This window comes from Thermobia domestica, chromosome 5, assembly GCF_964235325.1.
Source record: "Thermobia domestica chromosome 5, izTheDome1.hap1.1, whole genome shotgun sequence".
Lineage (NCBI taxonomy): Eukaryota > Metazoa > Arthropoda > Insecta > Zygentoma > Lepismatidae > Thermobia > Thermobia domestica.
In genome coordinates this window covers 160,385,441-160,406,301 of record NC_137458.1, presented here as the reverse complement: position 1 = coordinate 160,406,301, position 20,861 = coordinate 160,385,441, and the positions used below count along the sequence as shown (strand labels likewise).

General features: G+C 34.5%; 1 protein-coding gene across 1 annotated transcript in view; it reads right to left on the bottom strand.

The window, feature by feature from the left end:
* LOC145686212 (E3 ubiquitin-protein ligase SHPRH) overlaps positions 1–20,861 on the bottom strand; it is a 133,897-nt gene that overhangs the window by 88,038 nt on the left and 24,998 nt on the right. The window contains exons 5-7 of the mRNA XM_081759265.1: positions 17,309–18,958; positions 6,898–7,013; positions 2,811–2,945 (exon numbers count right to left, since the gene is read on the bottom strand). Of these exons, the coding sequence (XP_081615391.1) occupies positions 2,811–2,945; positions 6,898–7,013; positions 17,309–18,958 (1,901 nt within the window). The remainder of the gene's footprint in view (positions 1–2,810; positions 2,946–6,897; positions 7,014–17,308; positions 18,959–20,861) is intronic.

Sequence of the window (20,861 nt, the reverse complement as noted above, 5' to 3'; positions counted from 1 at the left end):
ACTTCTAATCTTCGTAAAGTTGCTGCCAACCTGATGAAACGTGTGAACCAGTGTTTGAATCAAAACAGGGGACACTCCCAGCATCCGCTGTAGAGCTGGTAACTCATTTCTGATCGTAGCAGTGTTGCCGGGTGCATGTAAGTAAACGTTTTATTATGATAATTTCAAAGTTTGTTTTTTATTGTTTTCAGGAATTGCATATTGTAGACAGATCCTTAACACACCTTTTGATGCACTGAAACATCAGCAAAGTTGCCAATTCAGAGTGTTAATTTATGTAAACTACGATTTCCCTAGTTCCCTCTTACAGAGACTTCATCTGATTAGTTATCGGTGGAAATGAAATTTTTTTTTCTGCTCCATAGTTTCCAAGCTACTCCAACTAAACAAACCGAAAATTAACGATAGAACATCCATATGTATGAGTTATGAGTCAATTTACATGTTTTGCAAAAAAACACCGTCGGTTACATCTGGCAACACTGTGTGGTTCCTAGTGTACTTCAATCGTTGCTTCCTAGTTTAAAAATGTATGCATGAACAAGGCTTCATTTTGGTATAGCCATTATTCGTGTATCACTTCAGGTTCAAAAGTTCTACTATCCCAAACTCCGGATTGCATTGTATATTGGGCACCCTGTATTTTTACGATTCAACAATTTATTTGATGTACTTCTATAACATAGCATAGCCCTTCTCCCACTAACTTTGACCCCTTCCCCCCGTTTCTTATGGCGCTCAGCCGCTATAACTTTGCACATACGCATATTTTCACATCCTCTATCAGACGCACTATGTCTCATCCCGCAACTCGATTCATCCATTTGGACCCTTTACTTGTCAGTGACAATTATTTTCGTACGAAACAGAAGCTGCGCAAGCCTGTGAGTGTAAGCAGAAACCATTCCTACTGAACACTGGTCAGTAGCTCTGAATTTCTAGTCGCCAATGGCGACCTGGCGACCGGAAATTTTACACCCTGACACACATGAAAACGAAACATAGATGCATTAGAAAGGAGATCGGAGAACTCTAGAATTATTCATGCATATCTGGTGGAATATATAACATATAGTACGATTATCGAATGTTCCTTTGATTGTAAAATATACTGTAAGAAAGCAAATTGGCAACTAGAAATGAGATTTAAAAAAAAAAAGCCAATTAGTCCTTTTAGTTCTTGCATTTCTTGAAGAAAACTTTCAGTTAAGCAGCTATTGTTTCAATGCTAAATTCACCCGAGTATTATGGCCAATACGTTATTCTCTTCTGAATGAAATAAATTTTCAAATGGTACCATGCGCATGTATTTATAACGCACGAAAAAGGAAAATTTAGGATAGAGAAATTTCTCTTTTTAAAAAAATGGTGGCCCTACAGCGGTCCCGGCTACAGGTACTTGAACATAATCTACCTTGAAAAATAATGCGTAATGTGTATGTCAAGTTTTGTTGGAATATCAAGAATAGTTACGAGGGAAAAATATTTCTCAAACCTGTTTGATAATACAAATGAGATATTATCGGAGAATCAAACCCACTACCAACACTCTTATCCTTCCAATATACCACGCATTACATTCAAATTACATCACCCAATTACAATTCGCTATTAAAAATGCAACAAACCCACATAATAAAAAGCTCCAACAACACTCACTTCCCTTGGTTGGACTCCGAACTAAATTATTTAAATTTTCTAGATTAAAGAGAGAATGGGAAAAAGATATAATATTCATTTCTTTATATATGCGCATGAACTGTGGATCTAAAGTATCGATAAACAATACTGATAAACTGTTTTTTTCCATTCACTTTTGCGAAGCAAAGACAAAAATATTTTTACGCTACCTCAAAACACGTAGCTTCGTTTCAATCCAAACTTGAAGGGACGTCAACACCCTATATCGTAAAACCCAAAGAGCAGAAAATGTATTTTGTTATAACGTTATACCTTCTGGACATGTGACAAAAGAAACTTTGAATGAAGTATATAGGTTCTAGGGGATGATAACTGATTATATATGTAGATGATAATAGCGTTTGAGCTAAAAGAATTAATAAAGCCGCTTTCTTTCATATCTGACTCTTGAGTTGAGATACTACTATAGTATTTGCCTGAGATGTTTTGAGGGAAGTAAAAGACATTTTCAATCAGGACGGCTGGCCCTTGAATCTTAAGTATAATAGTGGATTTTATTCCTATTCTATATTATATAAAATTACCCACTTCTTTGTTAGTCTATAAAATTGTCTACTTCCTCCTTTCCAGAATCGAAATATAAGAGAGTGCATCGTGCATTCCAAGAAACAAGGGTGGGTCCCCTTAATGGATTCCCTTTGTGCGACAAGGGAACTCCAGCTTCATTCTAAATGTGTACAATATAGATAAATGCTTAAGAGGAATTTTAAGTATGAGTACGGCTTTAAATGTACGTACAATGTTTCATAAAACCCAAATTTCCCCATAATACATAATTTTGCCCAATAAAACCAAATAAAACCTAGAGGGTTGGCTTTTAAAAAATTGGGTTTTTCACAATCCTGGCAACAACATATAAATATTAAAATAATAAACTACAGAATAATGACTAATAAACAATGAATAATTTACAATGGTTCTTTCCATCACAAATTTTTAAAATTAAGTATGGTGTAAATTCTTAAATGAAAGTCATGTACATAAGTATGAACACTGAAATGTCCATACTTATGTACACGATTTTCATTGAAATAAAGCGATGTAGCACCACACTATAATCCAGAAATTTTCACCTCAAAAACTTGAAAAATAAAAACGTGATCTCATACCTTCTGGTTTCATCTGAATTATTGTGAGGCATATCTACGTGGTTAATTTCTCTTTTAAGAATTTCGTATGTTGTAATAACGATATCGTAACGTGCCAGATTTCGTGGTTGAATGAATCCCTCCTTTGGTACACCTCTGAAAGAAAAACAACGAAACATACAAGTAGCGGCTATAACACAGCTAGATATTCGACAAGTTACAAACTTTATGCTCTATATCTATTTAAGTACAAGCACTATAACTTGACTTACGTAACTTGCTCTTCTCTATGCTACTGATACATTAAACGATCACCAATCGTCGAATTTGTATTGCTTTCACTGGAAGCATTTCCACGATACAGATAAGAAAACGTAGTTTAGTAGAAAAAGGATGAAAGAGAATTAATTACACATGTAACAACTACCAATATATACAGTAATTCCACCTGTAAATTCCTCTTCCTGTTTAAAATTTGACTGATTATTCTGCCTTGATTTTCACCTCAATAGTTCTACTATTACTAATATAATTCTATCTTCCTTCTGACTTTTGCATAGCTATGTCTGTAATTTCCCTGCCCACTAGTACGTGATTGGTTAACTAAAAGAAATAACCCGGCATTTATTTCAGGTTTTTAAATCTCTCTTGAATCTACAATGACAATTTTTTTGATCTGCCTTTGTAATTTATTCAGAAAACTTGACAACGCCTTATTTTCTTTCGATTCCTTTTTCTTTTCATCAGGTTCTTATTTTTCGTCAAATTTCTTCCTAGGAACTTTAAAATAGCTTTACTTTTGTCTTTTATTCTTATCGAATCAACACTAGAATCACTGTCTAATTCCTCAGAGAATTCGATGATGATGACGTTCCATTAGTCTCTACTACTAGGCGAAGATAATCCTCTTTTTATGCTTTTCTGTCATACGCTTTAATTACATGTGTATGAAAGACGCAATCTTCTGATTTACCTCCATTTGTTCCTATCTTTGATTTTATACCTATTTGTTTCTAATTGATAGAGAAAATATAAACGTTTCTATATTACCATATAACTTCCCTGACACTCTATCAATGAAGTAAGTTATAAAGCCATTTGCTATGATATCTATAATTTGCTTTCCGTGAGACTAGGGCCAGTACACATATTTATGAATAGATTCATTCTTCTTTTGTACTTTGGACTGAATCTTATCGAAAATAATTATAATTTCTTCCGGTTTCTTGAAATACTTATGTTTCTTTCAATTCACTGTACGGGCTATTATGTAACCTATAAAGATGAATAAAAACTTCCAACTGATTCCTTCTTTCCCTTTACGCTGTGAACAATAAATCATTGACATGTTCCTCACTATATTGGTTAATTCTAACAGCGTCGTTGAAATCTTCAAGCAATGTAGTTATAGAATCTTTACCTAACCTAAACTTTGGTAATTTGTTTTGTTTTCCATACACATGAATTACTGTTATTTCCGTATTTGTGTTACTAAGGTTAGAATAACCTCCATTTTGAGGTGTTTTGTCTCTATTACCAGAATTCTCCTGATTTTGTGAACTTTCACCTCTATTTGATGATGCTTGTTTCTTCTCATATTTTCTAAAGTATCATTCGAATCTGAATATAATTTATAAGACGTTTCTCTCTCTCTCCTTTCCTTCTTCATTCGCCCGAATCTTTGAATTAGTTGTTTAGTTAACAAAGCATTCATGTCAAGCAATGAGTTTAATTCATTACATATAAGAATTACTTCAGCAAATTTCTAAGCTAATGAACGTTCATTTGTTCTATAGGCAGAACTACAAGCTAAGACGATATACAAGCTTATTCTCCATTAAAAGAAAGAAAATGTCTGAGCTCATCAAAAGAACATTCGTTTCCAAATGAGTCTTTGTTTCCCATATAGCTTATGAAGTTATTTTTAAAATCCTTCTCTTACATGTTGCAATTCTGGCTGAATGACAATCCTGTGAAATTCTTAAATTTACTATAACATATTTACCTTTAAATTTGGTACTAAATTGAATTGATTTTAGATCTAACCTTTATTCAAGGATTAATTTATCTGAAAAACTAACAACTCAATTTATTGTGTACTACATGCAGTATGTGAGGTTACGGGATCGCTTTGAAACGTTAGCACAGAAAAGCCTTTATCATAACGGAAAAGGACTGGCTTAAGACTCCACCATGGTGTAAGGCAGTGGTTCCCAACCGATATGTTATGACACCTTGTGTGTCGCAAAATTTTAGAACTTAAAAACCAAAACCATTTAATAATTAGTTAAAATCAATTTTGAGAAAAACTGTATCAGTCAACGCTTCCAACGGCAGCAACAATGTTCAATATTATATAGAGTCACTATTTCATACAAATTTATAGGTTTATACTATTATAATTTATATATATATATTAATAATGTGTCTTTAGTTTTTTTTTTTTTTTTTTAAAAAAAAAGCTTGGAAACGCTGGTGTAAAGCACAGTTGAATATTTCATGTTTTAGAAATATTCAACTGTTAATAATCTGAAGATAGGATGACTACACCTATCTATGCATCTATGCCATACATCATAAACATCCACAAATTTTGTGATAAAACTAATTCAGATTTAATACTAAATGAAAGACAACATATAGTTTTCCTACCAGACGATTTAAATCACATCTGCAAATATTTTGGAGGTTAATTAATACCAGCCAGGAATATCAAAGTGAGTATTTAAAGACAATGAGGTGAGAAGGTACTTACATATGAACGAAGCTTTGACTGCTATTGCGAGCTTAATAGGCAGAGGTTTTTAATTCTTTCTGTGTCGTCACGACGCCGTAACTAATATTTTATATTTTTTATAGTTTTCTATGAAGAAATCATATCTCACGTGTCTAAGATCGAGTAAGGTAATGAACAATTAATTCTTTAAGAAGTTGAACAATGATCTACCAGGTGTAGAATTTTATGTTTAAGCTGACACATTACCGCTCAAAAATTTTTGAACACTTCAGATTTCTATAAGCAACTACTGTGAACCTATAATTTTAGCACGGGAACTTTGCTACTCGTACAATGCGTCAGAGCAACCTCTGTCTAAAGCATAAAATTTGGTAACAGTTAAATCGAGATCTGAGAGATACGGCAGATGTTCTCTCTAATTATAATTCTTAACACTAGAAAAAGATCTAGATATTGTATAGTACAAACAAAAGTGTAGAAGTTGAGCCAACATATCAATTTTGTTTGGAAGGTACAGCAGAGTGGGTCAATGTAGTGTCAATAATTTGAAAGATAAGCAAATTTTACGTATTCTGTAGTTTTTTATACTTTAGTGATATGCCTTGGTGGTTTAAAAAGTCAAAAATATCATAATTTTAAGTGTTTTCGACAGACTACATAAAGCATTCTGTGTTCAATTGTTGCTCAGTGGGGATATATATGTAGTACCTGTCGTTATTCCAACGAGCAACAATTGGGCATACGAAACAATAACGAACTGATTTTTGGCAGCTACGTTGAAATGCAACTCGTGCATAATGTAGACTTTTTCTGTTTTAATGACACTTCTGGTTGTTCACACCGCGACAGATCACTCACATTAATAGTCGTTCTGAACTTTTCTACTCATCACAACGCTGGACTTGAAAGCGAATATAAGGTAACAAAATTTGTGATTTTCTGAAATTCCATAAAAGGAACTTTTGGTATTCAGTAATACTTTGTAGTATAATCTATTTGATTATTTTGCTCAATAGGAACTGCAATCCTGTTTCAGTCTGGTTCTTGAATGACTGACTACTCAGAGAGTCACTGTGCAGTGCGCGGAGCTTTACAAAGGTAAGACTAACAGCAATATTCGTTTAAAAGAACCAAAACGAAACTGTCACAATGAGAAATTTTGTTTTGATCTGTTATTAGATTAGGTGGAATGAAATGTAGTTATTGAAGCCTTTCTGATAGTTTTAAATCACCTAAACATAATTTTTCTTCGCTTATTTTCAGGGAATCTCTTCCTCGTATTTATCAATTTGAATAGACAATTTTTAAATTAATATGAGGTTTAACATGTCTTGAACACGACTTTACACTCCTCCAAAATTTTATTCTTACCCGTAAAACAACATTTTTATTCGTGTTTCCCTTATGTGCCTTTGAATCTCGCACGCCCATTGATAGCTGATGGTCCCTGGAGAGACAATTAAAGTTGCTCCTGAGCGTATTGGGGGCTACGAAAAGAGGATAGAGTACACATGAAAATCTTTCTCTCTCACTTACATACATTCACACAATTTTTCAATATACTATCCAAATGAAAATAAATATAAAATAATACTATTACAATTAACAAACGCTTAGTTTTGGTAAAAGTTATCCTAAAGGGTAAAATAAATAAATAAATAAATAAATAAATAATATATTCCAAATATATGCAATACGATGAGGGTTTTAAGTTTATATTCTAACTTTGGGTTCAAGCACACCAGTGCATAAAGGGAAAAGTATAATATGATAATCAGGGTTCCCACCTATGTGGTGAGCAAGAATTCCTTGATCTTTACAGGTTTTCCAGGTCACAATTTACAAATTTTCAGATCTTTATATAATATCTATCTATCTATTTATTTATCTATCTATCTATCTATCTATCTATCTATCTATCTATATATATATATATATCTATCTATCTATCTATCTATATATATATCTATCTATCTATATATATATATATATATATATATATATATATATATATATATATATATATATTCCCGACCATGGCTTTCTCATCTACTATCTTGTGTTATCTTTCACAATAAATAAATTTTTAACAAATCACGCTTTTTTCGCGTGATAGTAACTTTTGGTCCTTACTATGAGGATGAAATCGGTACACGTACCTTTTTACCACCTTACGATTTAATTAAATGTTTTACAGGTTTTAAAGGCCCAATCCCTAACAAAGTCGATAAATGAACTGTATTTCTCTTTGCAGTTTACACAAGACCCTACAGAAACACCACAACACTTAATAAACTGACAAAGATAAAACAACGTCCTTTCACAACTTGAAACTTACGGCTATTACAAACATATTTAGACTACAAGAGCTTTGCTACACGTAGTTCCATGGCTCATTAGATCCGTACAGAATTTCAACCCACACGATGGGTGTTCGATTCTTCGTTACGTCTCTAATGAACAAAAATGGTCATAAAAATGAGACTTAATGTCATTTAAGCCCGTAACCTGACCAATACCAACCACAGTAAGAGAATCAATGAGGTTTTGTTGACGATATTGATGCGAGTGAATATAAGAGACATAATGATAAAATGAGATCCGTTCAGATTGGCAATATTAGCATTCAATGAACTCGTCAGATCTCTGCTAAGAAAGAGAAGTTGTAAACTTGTAATCTAAGCTTTAACCCGATCAATATGACAGATTTTGCAGGCTGCTAGACTGCGACAAGAGATTGTTTAAGACAGCATAATAGTAATCTAAAGTTTGATGAGTCTCGCTTAAATTCCTTTCCGTTCCATTGGGAAAAAACCGTTGAACATGAAGTTTAACATAAGTAATTACGTTAAAGCATCATTGGTTGATAGTCGAAAATTGATGACGTTGACATACCCAAAACTGCCAACGTTGGAGAAAGATATTCTTAATTGATGCTTGATGTACGAATTGAGCATTTAATTTCCAGGAATCGTTACTGTGTGTATGAGAAACACCTGTTGGAATTCTGAGAGCACAATAAGCTACTTCATGATCTGAAAATGGAAAGGGATGAATGTCAGTTTTCATTATATTTGCCCAATGAGAAGATGTAATGTACCACTTATCAACTTTGGACATCATATGTTGATTTTAAAAACTAAATTTTGGAACATTACATTGAGTCCACCACACATTACTCAGTTTTAGCTGTTTTATGTGGCGAGAAAAACATCAGTTGTACCGACATGATTTTCAACAAGTTTAAAATCAACAGTCATAATGATAGGATCACGATTATCTGGTAAAATATGTACAATTTCATTATTATAAAAGGCGTCAAAGCATACCTGTTAGTCATTTCTGAAATACCATACACGTTGATTATATTAAAGCCATTACACACTATACATACCGCTGCCACGGAGCAGTCGTTTAATGTGTTTCACTGGAATGCCCTTGTTTATTAATATAGCAGTCCTACGATTATTTGTACCAACATTTACGATTGAATTGTACATAGACAAAAAGGTAAAAGACGAAAAGGATACTTCCTGTAGAAGCATGAGGTCGTAATTATTTCGTAAAATAAAAGTTATTAAGCTAGTTTGTTTCGTTGGATGTCGAGCTCACGACATATTAATTATACATATGCAGTGCACGTTTGACCTAGTATTAGACTGGTGTTCTGCCACAAAGACAATCAGAAAAAGAAGGAAAACAGCGTAAATAAATAACCTCAAAAGACGTATAAACGGTTGGATAATCCCAACACGACAGAGAATACGAGGTGTGTTAGAAAAGTAATGAGACTGATTTTGTACTAACTAAAGTTTTTATGTTTTTCAAACAACGTTATAACCTTCAAGGTAGTTTCCTTGGGCAGCTATACACCGGCGGCGTCGTTGTTCCCACTCTCGGTAGCAGCGTTGGAAGTCTTCAACTGGTATGGCTTTTAACTGGTCGGTCACAGTCTTTTGAATGTTCTCCAGAGTTCTAAAATGACGTCCTTTTACGATATGTTTCAATTTCGGGAAAAGGAAAAAGTTACAAGGACTCAAATCAGGTGAATAGGGAGGTTGAGGAACAACAGTAATGCGTTTTTAGGTCAAAAATTCACTGATGGAAATGGCCGTGTGACACGGGTCATTGTCATGATGAAACATCCACTTGTCTGCAATGTATGGTCTCTCATGAATCACTCTTTTCCTGAGCCTTTCAAGGATACTTTTATAAAACACTTGGTTGACAGTTTGTCCTGGTGGAACAAATTCTTTGTGCACGATATCCTTACTGTCAAGAAAACAAATCAGCATTGTATTGATCCTTGAATTGCTCATTCGACATTTCTTCGGCAGAGGAGATGACGGAGTGTGCCACTCTTCGCTTTGCCGCTTTGTTTCAGGATTGTACTCAAATATTCACGATTCATCACCTGTGATCACACAATTGAAGAATTCTTGGTCATTGGCAATCCTCTCAAGAAGATCAACGCACACGTTTTTTCGATTGTCCTTCTGTTCAGTTGTGAGGTTTTTCGGCACCATTTTGGCACAAATCTTTCGCATGTTCAAATCGACTATCAAAATTTGATGTACGGTGAAAGTGTTTAAATTTAACTGTTCACTCATCATCCGTATTGCTAAACGACGGTCTGATCTCACAAGAGCCCTCACACGTTCAACGTTTTCGTCAGTTTTTGAAGTTGAAGGTCTCCCTGAGCGAGGTTCATCTTCAACGTGTTCTCGGCCTTCCAAAAATGATTTGTGCCAGCGGAAAACTTGTGCCCTTGATAAGCAATGTTCCCCATAGGCCTGTTTCAACTTTTCAAAAGTCACACTCGCAGATTCATCAAGTTTAACACAAAACTTTATTGCACAACGTTGCTCTAAATTCCGATACTTCATTTCTGTAACACACAACTTCACTGATGGCGCTGTCAAAAATAATGTGTTAGCTGTACGGAATTGTAACTCGGACTGAGGAACTGGAAGGGATAAACAAACCGGTCTAGCACAGGCCGGTAGACAACGTTGCCAGATCGCTCGCAGTCTTGCCAGTCTCATTACTTTTCTCACAAATCTTTTACAAATGAGATATACGGCATATGTATTGAAAACGATCTGCATAAACCAATGCTTGAAAAAATAATCATCATTCGAGGAAATTTCACGTGGAAAGCCCTCTGACTGACTAATGTGGAAAATCTACACCATAAGACAACTAAGTCAGGTTAGCTGTGAACATAAAAGGCTATACGCAAGAATACTTAAGAACCAGTAGCTTTCTTTCTTCCCCCACAAGGGTCACGTGATTCGCCTAGTCAAGAGTTGGTTACAACGAATGTTTGATTTAAGGTCAGCGCCGCTGAACTAAATTTCCGATTCACTCGCACTTAGAGATGCAAAAAGGCCGGCTTTTTTGAATCGATGATTTTTTGCACATAAAAAGCCAGCTTTTGGGGTAAAAAATGAAAATTTTGGAAATTTTGGCTTTTTTTTATTTTCATGATTTTTCTGTTTGAATAGCTTTCTTATAGTATACTCTAAAGTTAAATAAGATTCCATGACCTAAATGCCATTTTTCGCTCTGAAATTCATCATCATGATGGATGGAGCACATGGTTTATGAATTAAACATAAAGTGCGTAGTATTTGAGGGCAATTTTAGAAGCTATTTAATTGTATTTTAACTTCTGAATTATCGATTTTTTTTTTTTTTTTTTTTTTTTTTTTTTTTTTTTTTTTTTTTTTTTTTTTGCTCTACGTCATTTCTTTTCAGTCATCCGTGTTTCACTTCTTAGAGCTTAGTAATCTAGCTTCTAGCACATAATTAAACTTATGTTTTTCAATATATCCATCAGAGCGTACGTTTTTCAATATATCTGTCAGAGCGTACTTCCACATTTCCGTTATACTGTAGCTGTGCAATGATTTAACAATAATCTTCCGGACACAACCTTGAAGACCATTTTATACTGATAATCAGTGGCGGATTTAAAAAAGTATTTTGGGAGGGGCTTTTCTTGTTAACGCTTAGTTTTTCTAAAAATTCCTTTTTTTTTTTTTTTTTTTTTAAGACATCTTGAAGTTTATGAGTAAAGGCAAAACTAATATTTAGTTTGTTTTAGAAATCCCGTAATTTCGGAGTAGAGGCTTCAATCCAAAAGACATCCCCACCCTAACCCTCTTCGCAAATCCATCACTGCTGGTAATTAGTAATAACAAAGATTTAAAAACGATTAGAAAGAAAGTCGGCCAGGACTCACAGTACACGCACTATCTCTACATTCACAGATGGAATTAAGAAAAAATTGTGTCAAAATGGTCGAATGCAGGGTTGAATCCCGGATTTCACGATAGAAACGCAAAAGCTAACCATTCACTCATGTTTGTTGTGCAGTTGTGCTTAACTTAAATGAATTCTCTCTCTCTCTTTCTCTATGACCACAAAAGCTCTCCATTGACTTCTGTCCTTATCCAATTCAATCCAGTTTCTACTCTGTATTCCTATTTCTGCTAGATCCATCTTAATATTGTCCTCCCATCTGGGCCTAGGTTTTCCTAATGGACGTTTCCCGATTGGATTTCCAGTTAAAACTTTGAAAGCATTCCTACTTTCTTCCATTCCAGCTACATGACCTGCTCACTTGAGCCTCCTAGACTTGATGACTCTAACGATGTTTGGTAAGCCGTATAAATTATGTAGTTCCTCCTTATGAAGTTTCCGTCATTTCCCATTCCCGTTCCTCTTGGGTCCAAATATTCATCTCAGAATTATTCTCAAATAATTTCAGTTTGTGTTCTTCCCTCAGCGTAAGCGGCAATGTTTCACAACCAGAAAGCATACCAGGCATGATTATCATTTTATATATTTTAAGCTTTAAATTCCTTGACAGAATTCGCGACGACAAAATATTTTGAACTGAATAATAACAAGAATTTCCTGATTCAGTCGACTTTTAATTTCTTTGTGGGTATGATTTTGGTCTAGTAATACTGATTCAAGATATTTGAAAGTATCCACTGTATCGAAAGTATATATTGATATTTTAACGCTTCATAATTTGCTGTATTACGATCCTTGTGAACTCCCTTGTATTTAATTTCTCTGCATTTATTCATGTCCCTGCAAGCGTTTAATAAGGTCTCTGCATTTCTTTCGATTGTTGTATCAGATTTACATCATCAATATACACCATAACCTGGTGAATACCATTCAACTCTAGGCCCTGGTTTCTATCTTTGATTTTTTTTTATTTTATTTATTTATTTATTTTTTTATTTATTATTTTTTTTTTTAATATATATAACGTACTCCGGAACAAAGCTGAATAATAACGGCGACAATGCATATCCTTGTTTCAGGCCAATCTCGACGCGGAAGCTCGCATTTTTCTACTCGGACTTTACTCTGAGATTCATTTAAACACTTAATAAATCTAGCTTTTTCGGTATTCCAAACTCCGTAAGAATGTTATACAATGTTTCCCTCCTAACCGAGTTGTAAGCCTTTCTAAAATCAATAAACAGTTGATGTACTGGGTAATATATTTCCAGTTCTTTTCGAGTATTTGTGGAATGGTAAATATCTGGTCGATTTCGACTAAATCCACACTGATAATCTCCAATAATTTCATCTGCGTATGGGGTCAATCTTATTAATACAATATTAAGAGAAATGCCTCGATAATTATTAGAATCAATTTTGTCGTCTTTTTTGTGAATTGGAACAGTGATTGATTCTTCCATTCTTTCATTCTTTTTAAATGTATTCCATAGTTTTTCTTTTTTGTAAAAAAAAAAAAAAAAAAAAAAAAAAAAAAAAATCGTAACTATATGTTGAATTTTCTTGTTAAAAATTCAGAAACCTTCAGCACTGGGTAAACCGTGATGGTGGTTATATATTCTACAGCCTAGGAAACCATACACTCAGATGAACCGTCTATTACGTATATGATCTATGAACAGTAAATTCGATACTTTCCCGATTCTGAACAAGCTTAAGGAACTTAATGCTCTGTCAGTGCATTACAGAATTTGCAGCTTTACCGATTTTGCAGATCCGAAACACCTGATAGGTGGTAACAGATTATTACGTATGCGATCAATCAGTGAAAAATTTGTTCGAAATATTCATATAATGTATATGAAAGTTAAAACTTAACTGAAAAATTTCAAGAATGTACAGAACCACCCGAAACGAAGCTCTCGATGTGCAGATTTCTCTCATGTTTTTCTTTATTTTGCTTCAAAAAGAGGGTGTGTGACATTTTGAAGTAAAAATATTACATACAATTTTGCTAGTTATTTGTGTATCTTTTTTTAAAGTACTTATTGTTTATAAGAGGTTAAAATATTATTACATATATTGGTTAATTCTTTGGAATTCATAATGTAAATATGTTAAGAATTTTAAAAAATCTTTTTGAAATTCATTATTTATTTTCGAGGTTTCATATTATTATCTGCATCAACCACTAATTAATTTTTGTTGTTGTTGTTGTTGTTGTTGTAGAGAAGCGAAACAAAGTCTGCTTTATCAGTTTAAATTTTCAAAATTTTCAAAAAAAAAAAAAAATCGCAAGCAAAAAAGCGAAGCAGAAAAAAACTAGTTTTTTTTTTTTTTTTTCAAAAAAGCCGGTTTTTTCCGAGCCCTTGCATCTCTACTCGCACTATCTGGGTTTGCTTGAGTTACGTCGTATTTTTTTTATGCGGGAGGACTTTTCACGTAAAGATCGTCGGAGAGGATTTCCATTAGCACTGTTTGAGGGTGAAAAAACCTCCAATGAATTGTCAAAAATAAGGGTTGCTGATTTCTTCGTTAAAGGCACATTGGGGTCAGACGATGTTAATACATCAAACTGCGACGCTGCCAGATATTGCGCAGGAACATGGAACATTGAGGTAGTCGAAGGTCATTTAATCGGGCCAAAGCGTAGCAGTTGGCTCAGATTCACTTACAACATCTTTACTTAATGTTGGAAATTCATTATCATCATGCACCAAGGGTGTAGGGGCTCGAAAATCATCAGAAACAAGTGTAGGTTCACTGGGGCGTAATGATGTATTCAGGCCATAGAAAATAATAAAAAGGGAAGAGATTACATGATCTGGGTGTCATTTCTCCACAGATCGCGTCCAGAGAACTTTTCGTGCAGTAAGTTCAGAGTAATTCATTCCACCCACCGAAATCAGAGTAGAAGATTTTAATGACGTTATCTTCAAAATATAACGCTACTGGCTGTTTTCCACAATAAAGAAATCATTACTACTTGTTTTTCAAGTTACCTTATTTTAAAGTTCTGACGTTCTTAATGCTATATCCTGTATCTGAATCTTGGCGTTCTTCCTGATAAAGCATACATCCGAATCTATCACGCACAACCATTAGCCGACACAGTAATTAGAATATCTTTTCATATATGGAAGTGAAAACGGAAGCTCAAATTCCAGCAATTAACAAAATGTCCTAATGGAAAATGTCATGTGAATGACGGCACACATCGTATGATTCTCGCCGGTTTCTCTCCAACAGATAGAAGGGAACCGGAAATGCTGCTGTTAACTACGTAGTTTCACCAGAAACAAGAAACCGATCTCGTTATCAGTGTGCTGTCTCAGCTCGCTAGAGAAAATAAGGGGGGGTGGGGGGAATGGGGTTCATGTGGAAAAATTCGACAAGAGGCCTGTTTAAGGTTACCAGCGAAAATGTGGAATTAAGTCAATGGAGGGACTGGAGAATCCACCATCCCCAAGTGCCATGCCCAGGAATTAAATCTGGTGCAGTTTTAATGTTACACTTATTGTACACACGTTGTGTTAATCATTGTGTTAATGTTATACTTGCACATGTACCTTCCCTGACTTTCCTGACAGTTTACGCTAAATGCATGATTTCCCTGACATTCCCTGATTTTCCAGAATGTGGGAACCCTGTAATTCCACATCAATTATAGTATGGTGGAGAGTGAGCTATGCGAACACCACATGTCTTTATTTCTGTGAAAATGGAGTGAAAATGGGTGCTCCGGTGTATCACAACAATATACTGGGGCCTTAGTGAAGGGCTCGACCACCACCCTGTTCAGAACACCCAATGGACTTTTCCAACAAAATTATGCTTCTGCTCACAAGGAGAAATTAACTCAGGAGTGGCTGGAGCACCATGTGCCTGATCTTAATCCCCTGAATTCAAACTGTGGGCAGAGCAACAGGGTATCCTTATAAGAAGAGTGACACCACAGTTGACTAGTTTGAAGCGCTCTTTACTGGCCGCGGTGGCAACATTTAAACTGGAGATGATGCATGCTGCAATAAATAAGTGGTCCGCTACGCTCCGAGGCTGAATGCGTGCTAAGGGGCGACATTTGTGTAAAGTGTAGTCCGACCATGTATGCATAACATCCTGTATGCATACTGCATTCCCTTTCACCATAATATTGATTTCCACTACATTCCCTCTCACCATATTATTGGTTTTCACTTTTCCTCTGTAACAGTATTTATGCACAGACTAGGTTATAGGTTATAGAAACCACAAAGCAGCAATAATCTAAATAAACAAATATTTTTTTAAAGAATTATTTACCGGAGTTCCTAGCTAAGAGAAATAAGGCACATTGTTTATGGATGCGGTGCCTGCATACTAAAAAAAATAACGACACAGTAAGTATTACTGTCCTTCAAAATTAGTGTCTTGTAGCGGTTCTGTTCTTCTCGCTGAAAACATTTGCGTGATTTTCTGTTTATTTAGTAAATAAACAAGTATTAAGCTTTAGTGGTGAAATGTTTATTTCTGAGCACCTTACAAAAAGTTAATTTAATTTCAACCCAGCAAAGTTATTTCAAGAGTCAAAAAGAAAGGACTGTTACATTTCGTCAACAATTTGACGAAGGGTCATATCTCAAAATCTCACTTTTTCAGACATAAAGAAAGAAATAATAATTTCGTAGATAGGAAAGCAATTGAATATGTAATAACTCGTCACCTATTTCAGATAATAATTACGTGGAATTATTGATCAATTATTGAATATTTAACTTTTTTCTCCCCTGTGGAATTATATTTCTTTTTTTTTGTCTGAAAAAGTGAGCTTTTGAGATACGACCCTTCGTCAAACTATTGACGATTGTGTTAAAGCGAGCGGCGTGTAGTCTGCTATTAGCAATTGCATATGGGTTTCCCCAGGTCCTGCATCTAACTTTACATGTATTGGAAAGTTATGAATCTGGATCTGGAAACCAAAATGTTTCGTAACCTAAGTTTCTTTACTTAATTAACACAGGTGGATGCCAGAGTTTACTGTACTCATGACATTTATCAAAAACATCTGAGCCTACCCTATTCTACGAGCTTTGAATGAGGATGGATAATATTTAAATTTTCGGATACAATTATTTTAGTGATTTATTATTATTATTATTATTATTATTATTATTATTATTATTATTATTATTATTATTATTATTATTATTTAATTTTTCAAACTTTGTTTCGTATAGTGGTTCCGGACCCCCCTTTTCTTTTCCAAATTACAGCAATTCCATACAACTTCGTGAAAATAGAAGGAAAATATTGATCTCCCAAGCTTCAATATTTATTAGTATATTATTTTCGACGAGCATATCCACGGCTAACAATAATAATTCATGCGCATTCATTTTTAGAAACAAAATTACTTTTATAATTTTGTATGTATATGTAATTAATTATCTTATATTACTGTCTAAATGTAAATTGTATTTACTTCATAAAGGAATTAATGAACTGAAAATTAGCATTAAAAATTAAGGAAACTTACTTGCTGATGCCAGCAATGTGGGCATATATAATCACCACTTTCAGGATCTTCAATGTCGTAATTAACACAGGAAGCATGCTGAGAGCTCGCACATGATGTGCATTGAACAACTAACTGACTGTTGCTATTGCCATCATTACCGCATATACACTCAAATTCTGTCCTCCTATTGATTCTAGTACAGAAGAATTCAGAGTTTCTACGGCTTCTGTCCTTATCTGAAAGAATTCTCTTGCCACTATATGAAGACAGTTCCATATTGTAGAGTACAGCACACTTTTCATGATTATTTAATTTTCTTTTTCTGTGTTTTGATGTCTTTGTCTTTACGTTTGTCTCTTCGTTCTTTTTGTTACTGCGTTTCACTCCACGAAGACTGTCTTTTTTCTTTGCTGGTCCTCTTTTCTTTTGAGTACGATTAGAGGACTTTCTTCTTGGCGGTACATAATCATCGTCTCTCGAGCTATCATCATTGCATATATAATCACTATCCTCTTCAATTTTATTCTCCAAAGATTCTTCTTCGACTGAATGTCTACCTCTCACTTTTTCGACTTTCACTTCATTTAACTTCTCTGAGATTGGTACACTGTCTTCTTCCACATCCTTTTCACTACTTTCTCCAGAATAGCCACTATCTACTACAGAGGTATTTCCCTCGGAATGCCTAACAGAGGTAAAATCGTTCATATGAGATTCTTCCCCATTAGTACACGATGCACTGATTTTAACAGCATTTTCTTCGCCAGATGTAACAACTTCCATAGAAATTAAGTTTGTACAAGAATTAATCTCACTAATATTTTCACAATTCATGTCCATACTATTTGTATTCGACACCTGAGTATCATTAAGTGGTTTTGTTACCTCCTCGGTATTAAATTCACAACCATTTCTATATTCGGTATTCTGTGGCTCTTTGAGAATTAGTTCTGATGATTTATTTGTATTTTCATGATCGCCACCGTTCATCAATTTGTTCTCCACACTTACGGCACTTTCCTCACAACTGGAATCCGTTTCCATTACAACCGTATGTTGATTTGTACTATGAGCTTTCACAGCCGAACTACGTTCATTTTGTTCATTCTCATTACTATTTCCGTTCACTCTGTGAGTGTCGGATATGTAATCTACTGAAATATAATTTGTACTGTCATTCATTAGTCTGTTTTCTTGAATTACTCCATGTATGTTATTTGCACTGATTTCAACAGCAGTTGTATTAACAGAGTCTATATCCATGTTGCACTCATTGTTACTATGAATATCACTACTTAAACTGTTTTCACTTCTTTGTACGTCCGCGCATTCACCACTAAATGTATTTACTGTATTATTCTCAACATCTTTTTCCGAAACTGTCTCACAAGCAATTTCGACTATATTACCACAATCCATATCACCATTCTCACAATTAACTACAAATCCAGTTGATTTTTCTCCAATATTACCTCTATTTGAATTATCATCCCCTTTGTCAGTTTCATCAGGTGAAAAATAGTTGTGTTCTGTTTTCACTACATTCAGTTTTACTCCGAAACTTTTGTCGGCTGAAGTGTTGTTTGAATCCATTTCACCAGAATTCTCCAATTTGATTGTAGTATGGACAGGTGCTTCATTATCTTCTGTACCTGATGCTTTAGAAGTCTGAATAAAAGAAAAAGAACAAATTTTTAAAATTTGAAATACTTCAAATGTGTACAATAAAATGCTGACAGATCATAGAGAATTCTGACATTGATAATAAGTAGCTTCTATTCAGCCAATGGTTTGACACATGTTACCAGACCAGTTTCCATTAACTTAAATAAAGAAAGAAAAACGGACCGTAAAGTTAAACAAATCCAATCTCTCTCTCTCTCTCTCTCTCTCTATATATATATATATATATATATATATATATATATATATATATATTGATAAATACAAAGAATCAGTATACGTATCTTTCTTCATTCTCATAACCTGAAGCTCATACTAAAGAGCTAAAATATTTTCAATTGCTTACTGCGAAGATCATCGGTAGCACGAGGAAATTACGAATACAACATTATGAATGTGAAAATCATGACGAGAAAAGGAAGAAGGAAAGAATAAGGAGGTAACATAAAAACAAAACATAATTCTGTTCCCTATATAATGCACGTAATAATTATTAATTTGATTCCTTAAATATATATTCGCACCGTGGTATGTAAAGGGGAGTTGCCATGATGCAGAAGACGAGTTCAAAGTTCCGTCTTAGGCCACCTCTCACAGACTTTATCAAAAAACTTCAACAGTCACATATCAATCGGCATAAACAATCGTTCTGTCCTCCTGAGGAACGATTACCACATATGTTCTCTCTCTCAATCTCTAAAAGAATGTAATCACAACTCGTCTCGCTCGATGCTGACTGCACGCTCTACTTTCATAGGAGGTTCCTCAATAGGAAGATCCAAATTCCCAACTAATATTTTATTTCGAGTTCATGTTCATCCAGTCCTTGTAACCTGTTACGTTTACTACATGTAGTGAAAACCCATTTTCTGGTCTTTGGGTAGCGCCACTACCGCACCTGAATCTGTTGCTTCTGGCTATTAAAATTACGGAAGAAGTAGAAACTAACAGCAGTATTAATTTTATTTACAGTTATATAGAAAGATAAATTTATAATCTTGTTTACAGAAACAAACTACAGATACTCAATACACATGTTATACTTGAGCATATTCAAGAAAACAAAAGCAAGAATTTGGAAAAATATATTAAAGCTGAGAAAATAAATAACCGCAAAAGTAGAAAACTGAATTTTTATTGAAAAATCTCATTGACTAACGTAACAAGCTTGCTAATCATGACAATATTAAGAGCAAATATACTTGGGTGTACCTAGGTCCGAATTCACGCACGGGCCACAGGGGCCTGAGACCACGATGACATATTAAAAATTATTGAGAATGAAGTATGGCATATGTACAAAAAAGAGGCTGTCCACAAGAGAGAAAAGGGATATATATATATATTGTAAACAATGTTGGTACCACAGCGCCAGCGAATTTTCCTGTTACGACACTGCTAGCGCTGGAAAGAGCTGTAATTGCTTATTAGCTACCAGCGTAATTGCTGCATTTGCTTCTGTACGCCCCACCCCCTTGCCAGTAGCTCAATGTAAAAACATAGCCGTATTGTTTAGATCTATACTAAATACGAACAAATGATGGGAGGGAGGGGCGCAAAATTTTCTTGGACCCAGAGTAGCGTTGCCATATTTCAAAAATGAAAATCCGGGACGCTACTAAATTACGAGAAACTTTGAAATGCTTAAAATGAAAAGAAGTGTAATATGCTAATTTACTTTCTTCCATTAGAGAGAGTTGTTCAAATATTACGTAATCACATTTTTGGTCATTTTAGTAGACCTTATCCTCCTAGTTAAGCAAACATAAGCAGATGACTTAGCTTCTCCCCTGGTAAGCATTTTTTTTTTTTTCAGGGTCTGTTACGTTTCATGGTTTCAGTCTGTTTCAGCTCATTCAAGATATGATGTTTCCTTTCACGCGTTTTG